Genomic DNA, 7,784 nt, shown 5'->3' with positions numbered 1-7,784 from the left:
CACGAATTTGGTAACTAAATAGTAAATTTTATATGATCGGAGTGATAAAAAATATATAGTAAGATTCTGAATTCATGAAATACAGTAGCCAAAGAGTAAATTAAATATTACTGACAGTGATAGTTAATTAATGCAACTAAATAGTATATCAATTTATAGTTTAGTTACCTGGTTACATGAAGTTTTTATGACAAATTTATATGAACTATTTTAGAAGTTACTAATTAATTTCTAATTTGATTAAACCAAGATTTGGTTACAAAGTTTAAAAACAATATAAATGAATTTTAATTTTGAACTTTGTTTTAGAATGATGCTTTTTTCTTTTCTTTTTTAACTATGTAACCAAACTAATGAAAGAGATACGCAAGTCACGATTTTGGTAACTAAATAGTAAATTTATATAATTGGATTTCATAAATAAAGTAACCAAATAGTAAATTATATATTACTGGTAGTGTATCAAACAATAAATAATGGAACTAAACAATATATCAATTTGTAGTTTAGTTACCTAGTTACATGAAATTTTGTGACAAATTTATATGAACTATTTTAGAAATTACTAATTAGTTTCTAATTTGATTAAACCAATATTTGGTTACAAAGTTTCTAAACAATATAAAAGAATTTGAATGGTTGTTTTATTAAAAAGTATTGTCTTTAGAAAAAGTTATGAAACAGCAATGTCATGCCTTCATTTGTTTTTCTTTTTCTTTAGGAATGGTTCATTTTTGCAAGTTTGCTGGTTTTGTCCTTTTTGTTTGCACCTTCCACATTTATTTTGTGTTTTTGTTTTTGATTCTAGTGCAGATTTGTATCTTTGCGTTTTTGGGCGCCCTGCTGGTCTCTTATGTTTTAGTGGTAGAATAATGATTTGCTTCATCTCATTAGGTATATCCCAGGAATTTGCATCACCTAATGGTAGTATGGTATCTTCATATGCTGCTATAAGAGCTTCTTTTGTGTAGTAGTATGAGCAGTAGTCATAGGAAGACATATGCCTTTTAGTTAATGCAGCCATTGCATGGGAGCAAGGCATTTCATCATATTGGAATTTTTGGCATGTGCATGTTCGTTTCTCCAGATCTACTATGTAAGATCTTGTCACATCATGTACTGTGAATATAAGTAGGTTTGTTGTTTCAACCTGCATTAATTGGTAAATAAATAGGTTTTAGCGCATTACTATAAAAAAGAAAGCATAATGTATATTATTTGAAGTAACTATAAGGTTTAATACTGCATCAGAGTGTGTATTTTGCTGTCATCATACCAAACCAAATTTAGGTTACCTTATATTTTAAGCTCAGCTCCCTTTGTGTCCATAACATTTCTTCTGCGATGGTTGCTAATTTTGTAAATATGGCTAATGCTCTATTCTTGTTGTCTCAATACCATTTTTGTACCAAAGAGTGAAGACATTCTAGTAATGTAGCAATTGGTAATTCTCTTATCTCTTTGATTGATGGATTCACAAATTCTGCGATGTTAGATGTCATTGTTGAGTATCGCTTGTTGTTGCTGTACAACCTTGTCCATTTTTCTACACCAACTTCATTGAACAAGTAAGGTCTTATTTTTTCATCAATGTTGTCCAAGTCTGCCATGTATTTGTCAAAATTAGTGGTATTATACACCAACTTCATTGTACAAGCACCATTAAATGCATTTTTGAGGGCTTCTCCTTTCTTCTTGAATTTTGTTTTAATATTATTCAGCAAGTGGTAGCAACATTCCCCGTGCATGAGGTTTGGGAAGGATGCTTTTGCAATACTTTCATGTCTATCTGAAATGATGCATTGGCCTTGTCTTTCGCCATAGGATTCTTTTAATTTGTGGAAGAACCAATCCCAAGATTCATCATTTTTAAAGTTTGCAACAGCAATTGCAAGTGGGAATATATGTCTATTGGCATTTCGGGCACTAGCAATTAGTAATGTTCCTCCATTAGTGGCAAGTATTGGAGTACAATATTGCCAACCTTTGATTGAAGCCCCTACAACAAAGAAAAGATACTTGAACCTTCTTTCTTCATCTGTGACAAGGTCTACTACTGTTCCTGTTATAAAAGTAAGCAAAGTGTATAGTATTATGTAGTTTTTTTAGCTAAAACTTGTAGTAGGAAATTTAGAGTAGTTTTAAGCAAGTAATACCTGGGTTGCATTTTTGCATCATGTATTTCATTGTATGAATCTTGTGGGCAGCGTCTAACATTCTCTATAGCTTTCTCTCTAGCTCTCCAAGCTTTTTGATAAGAAATTGAGACGCTATAACCATCTACCATGTCCTCAACAATTTCATTGGGTGTGTAGTTTCTTTTTGGGCTTATGAATTTTGTTTTTATGACATTCCTAACTAGGTTGCTTGTAGCTTGAGGATGATCTCCAGAAGTAATGTCTAATGAGCATGTATGTGTATTTTTTTTATTTTTCTAATCTTGAACATTTCTGTTTTGCCATGTTTTGATGACAAAAAGCTCCATTTGCAATTTTTATCCACATAACCCAATTTGTAATCAAGAGATGATGATCTTTTTACCTTGAAAGGTTGATTTTTTCTTATTGAGTAAAGGCTAATGGCAGTTTTTAGTGTTTCTTTTTCCTGAAAACTTGTCCAACAGCTATCACATCAACGTTAGGATTAGAAATGACTTTTGTTTTATTTTCCCAGCTTGTGGCAACTGTTTCTTCAGCTAGTTTAAGTATGAAATTTTCCATGGATTGTGCATATTATGTTCGTCTGGAAACTTTTCAATCATTTCCATGTCTGAATCAATGCATCCATCATGGGAAGAGTTGATGCCAATCCAATGTAATGGATGTGTGTATTCAATTGTAGCTGCTTCCTTTTCTACAAAATTTACCATTAGAGGGTAAGTAGTCTCATCATCATTTTTCTTTCTGATTTGTTCATAGAATTTGCATCCATTATAGTCTTTGATCTTCATAGGTGGAATTCCTTCTTTAATTTGAAATTGGACATCAATGTCAAAATTGTTCCTATTCAAATCCAAAGCAACACTAATTGTTTGCACACGATTTTCATAGGAAAAAAATTCTTGGTATTAATATTCTGACCACTTCATAATCTGTGTAGTAACTCCTATCTATCCATTTTCCATTGTAAAAAATAATTACTATTTGTGGATCCATATCTTGTTACAAATAGGAAACCATATCAAAAGTTTTTTTTACTGGTTTAAATTTATTTGTGTAGCTATGTAATTTAAAGTAACTAAATAATAGAGCAACCAAACAGTAAATTTTAAATTCAGATATAAAGTTTAGAATTGTTTTGAAACTTTTTTTTCATAAAGGTTGAAAAATCAAGATTCATTAACAACAATAACCAACTCAATTTTTTTAATATTCGAATTGGTTTCCTATATTGGAAGCTTAATGATTTAATTATATTAAAGGAAACAGAACAATACAACTTCTCTTTAAAATGTACTAAATTGTAAAATTTAAAGTAATTAAATAGTAAAGCAACCAAACAGTTAAATTTAAATTTTGATATAAACTTTAGAATTGTCTTGAAACTTATTTTTACATAAAGGTTGTAAATTCAAGATTATTTTTTATAAACCATTTGGTTTCTTATATAAGTATAATTTTGTTTAAGTATACTAATGCAACTAAATGGGACAGTTTTTATTCCAAAATTTACTGATTTGTCTCTTTTTTATGATTTGGTTAAACTAAGGAAACAGTATAGCAACCAAAACAGTAATTTTTTAATTAGGATTTAAACTTCTTGATTTCGATGGTAAAGTTTTTCAGTAGTTAATTGACTTAGATCGTATTGTGAAATACTTTGATAAAAAATGATTTTATACACTAGTTTTATGTTTTACTACAGAGATTTATTTTTAAAAATATCTGGTTTGAAGTTATTGGATTGATGGTTCTACGATATGAATTTTTGTATTTTTTAGATTTCTCGCCGGAAGTTATGGGTTGTTTGCTTGAATTTCTGGAGACATTTTTTTTTTTGCAATTATCATCTGGAACTCGCCGGAATTAATGGAAAATAGCTTGATACTCGCCGGAATTAATGGAAGATAGCTTGATCAGATTAGTTTTTTTTTTTATGGAGAATGTGGAGACTGTTTTGTATTTTTGATCGAGAATGTTCTTTGTTTTCAATGATTTTCTTTGTTGATTGTATATGTATATATATTTGGGGACGAGTTTGGTAGTTTTCCAATTTTAGAAGAACGATCACATGCTCAAGAAATTTCTGTTTCCAGTTCGGGTATGGGAGTTTGGAATCCGATATAGGCTTGCTAAGGTGTCACGACATTTTTTTATAATAAAATAAGTAACGATATTTATGTAATATTACGTATATTGTTAAAAAAATCCCTTAAGTTTAATATGTCTAATATTTGGCAGAGTCCCGGGAGCTTGATATTTTGCAACTATATTAATAACAGAACATAAAATAGGGTCGATATTGATACCCTCGCTCCATCTAGGACCACGCACACCGCAGGGTTCCATGTGCCATGGCTAGGTCCAAGATTTAATGATAGATAACAAAAAAGTGATCCTAGATAAGTTCATTTTATGTGTTTTATTTATATTTTTTAAATTTGTGAATATTCCAATTTTGAAATTATAATGCTAAATTTCTATTTACCACACATATATGGTTCATTTTTATTAGAGAATGATCGAATGTGGTATTTTCCATCAATATGGGCCCACTAATGAGGTCCACACCATTATGCCCAAAATAAATAATGCAAAATATTATTTCACTTATGTTGTCTTTTTGTTAATTAAGATAAGTGTGATGTTTTATTAATTTATTTAAAATTGTGTATCAAGTGAATCCGACACCAAAGCCACAACATGTCATCGCACCTCGATGTTGATAAGTGTGACGTCCCGTGTTTTGAATACACGTTAGTAGCCAGTTTGTGGAATATTATTTTGATAAATGATATTATATGAAATTGTGATAATTCGTGAAGTTTTATAGCCTCTGTGATGATCTGCTAAAGGATCTACTTTATGCAAAGAAAGATTGGTCCCGGACCAAGGGGTAAACCCTACTGGGAGAAAAATCTCGGATTAAATAAAATAGAAAAATACTATAGCATAAAAATATAATTTTTGGCCACTGGGAACTTATTGTTGAGCCAATACATTTTAAGAGATTTGATTGAGGTTTGAACTCCAATCAACCGATCTTAAGAATGAAAATTTATTGCTCGGGTCTTTAAGGGCATTTTGGTCAATATGTGATAAATTGACCAAAATTCTTTGATAGTGTGACAAATATTATTTTTGTCACAAATTATTCAATTAATTTTATGCTTGAAATTTTAAAAACTATAGGTTAAAAAATTAAGGGAAATTTAGAGCATAAAATTTACCAAAGGACTCTTGAGTTCTTTATGTGTGGGGTAAAAAAAGTAAGCAAGTAAAAGTAATTTCCAAGGGAAAAGAGAGAGAGAGAGAGAGAGAGAGAGAGAGAGGGGGGTGGGCGGCAAGGCTAAGGGTAGACCCTAGGGCTCTCATAATCTAGGTGACATACCCCAAAAGCTAAGGAATGGGAAAAGTCTCTTACCTTATTATACAAGCCAAAACTAATCATTTCTCAAAAAGAAAAACACCCTCTCTCAAGTTCTCTCTCTCTCCAAAACCGACTACACTTCTCTTTCTCCTCCATTGCTGAAAAAAAATTCAATTCCTAGAGATCTAATACTCTTCTTCCCCAATGGAGAAGAAAAAGCTTCGAGATTTCCTTGTCTATTGTAAGTATAATGTTCCCTTGTGCATTTTCCTTCTCTTCTCCTTCAAACTCGAAACCTAGGGTTCCTTGTGCATGCATGTGATCTAAAATCCATGCATGGCCTTGTTCTTTTGTTCTAGGGTTCAAGATAATCCTTTACTAGTTAGATCTCAACGTTGAACATCATTGTGATCAAATAAAGCAAGGTAGGAGGCTTTTGTAAGCTTGCATGTTCTTGTCCCTCATCTAGTTTTCTTCCTACCCTAATCTCTTCTAAAAAATCTGCATGTGGGGCTTGGGGCTCAGTTTTGAGAGTTTAGAGCACCAAGGAAAGATTTTGAAGAGCAAAGGAATATATCTCCAAGCTAGGGCATCGAAAGGTAGAATCTGTTGTTGTTTTCCTTAAGTTTTGTGGTTATTCTTGTAGATCTATTTGTATAGGGTATTTCAATAGTTTTTTATCTTATTTTTATGATTATGATTGAGGTTGTCTGATATGGTGAATTTCATGCGTGCATGTGGCTAGGGTTTATGCTAGAAATGCTTGTTGTGGTTAAGTGTGAGTAAAATGCATGCTGCCAAAATTCGTTGTCTGGCTTCCAACGAGTTAGATCGCACCCTGCTACCTTTGTTTGTTAAAATAATTTATGTAGTTGTGTAGTTATTGGTGAGTACTTGATGTTAGGCTTTGAAAAATCACAAAAAAAAAAAAAAGTATTTTTAAGCCCAAGTTATGCACTTTTTGGCATTGTGATGAAAATATGGAAAATTTCTCGGCAGCATGCACTGCCCAGATTTCTTTATCTTTTGAATGAATTTTACTAATATAAAATCTATGAAATATTGTAGGATGTTATTTGATACATTTATAAGGGTCCCTGTAAAATTATAGAGGAAAATATGTTATAGCTTAAGAGAAACAAATTTTCGAAGTTTGCCCTAAAATCTGGAAAACACTTCCCAGATTATTTTAATTATTTAAATGGGTTTTAATATCCCAAAAATTGTGAAATTTTGAAAGAAGTTATTTAAGATATTTATCAGGACCCCTGTAAAATTTAAAAGAAAATTGTGCCACGGTTTAAGAGAACCAATTTTTCTAAGTTTTCCCTAAAATCTGAAAAGTTGTAATTTCTAACCATGACGAAAAGTGATTTTTTGGGAGGTTAGTTCTCCTAACCTAAAATGAGTTTTAATGTGACGTTTTCACCTAGTTCCCATCCTTATGACAAATAATAAGTGGACAAAAGTTTCAGGGCTTTGGCCAAAAACTCAACATATGGAAGAGATTTAAAAATGGACTTTTATCACTTTAAATAAAGAAGTAAAAGTAAAATTTTGGAAATAAGAAAATGGTTCTTTTTATAAAAGTAAATAAGGATTTGGATGTTAAACCAATCTAAAATAAGTTTTAGATAAACAAAATATGATTTTTACCATTTTAATAAATTAAGATTCCAAGTGCCCTTCTTTTCAAAAATACGACAAAAGAGGTTTTAGGTTATCATTAAACTTGGTAAAAATTGAAGTGTAGGTTAAAAAGGATATTTATAAACAAAGGGTGACTTTTAAAAAATAATAATAATTAAAGAGTCTAAAAGGAGTATTTTGTTATTATGAAAGGAAGTGGTGAACTTCATAAAGGACGAAAAATTATGGTATTTTTTCTAAAGATGTGGTTTTGTTAACTTCTTTTTCTAAAACCAGTGTGCCAAATGATCAAATAAACTTGACTTCGAGGTGGATTAGATAGAGCATCATATTGCAAGAATTGTTAGCATCGTCTGTTCAGGATAATAAAGAGTTTAAATGCCCGGTTACAAGATAGGGCAATGTCTTCAGGAATTGATCTATGATCTGGTTATCACCAGTTAAGGATCAAAGAAAGAGACATTTCAGGAATCATAACTTATATCGAGTAGAGTGTGATGAATTGGTAACAAAGGTTCTTAACTGATTCAAGCGTTAGTAACTCAGGTAAGCTCTACAAGCGTAAGATATACTAACAGTGTGGACAAGTCTCCTTCGGGGTTTAT

The 7,784-nt window shown here is 31.2% G+C and overlaps 1 protein-coding gene across 1 annotated transcript; it reads right to left on the bottom strand.

Annotated features, from left to right (window-relative positions):
- Positions 1–697: 697 nt before the first annotated feature.
- LOC133815084 (uncharacterized) lies at positions 698–2,187 on the bottom strand. Its single transcript, XM_062247970.1, has 3 exons — positions 2,157–2,187; positions 1,410–2,062; positions 698–1,150 (listed from the first exon to the last, which is right to left on the bottom strand). The coding sequence occupies exons 1-3, from the start codon at positions 2,185–2,187 to the stop codon at positions 698–700; spliced, it is 1,137 nt and encodes a 378-aa protein (XP_062103954.1).
- Between the last annotated feature and the right edge of the window lie 5,597 nt (positions 2,188–7,784).

This window comes from Humulus lupulus, chromosome 2, assembly GCF_963169125.1.
Source record: "Humulus lupulus chromosome 2, drHumLupu1.1, whole genome shotgun sequence".
In the NCBI taxonomy this organism is placed as follows: Eukaryota; Viridiplantae; Streptophyta; class Magnoliopsida; order Rosales; family Cannabaceae; genus Humulus; species Humulus lupulus.
This window is presented reverse-complemented; position numbering and strand designations above follow the sequence as displayed.

Coding starts and splice junctions, on each gene's coding strand:
- LOC133815084 (XM_062247970.1), bottom strand. CDS start 2,187: ATGAAATACATGATGCAAAAATGCAACCCAG. Junction 2,063..2,156: donor GATGCAAAAATGCAACCCAG/GTATTACTTGCT, acceptor CTTTTATAACAG/GAACAGTAGTAGACCTTGTC. Junction 1,151..1,409: donor TAGAATGTCTTCACTCTTTG/GTACAAAAATGG, acceptor CAATTAATGCAG/GTTGAAACAACAAACCTACT.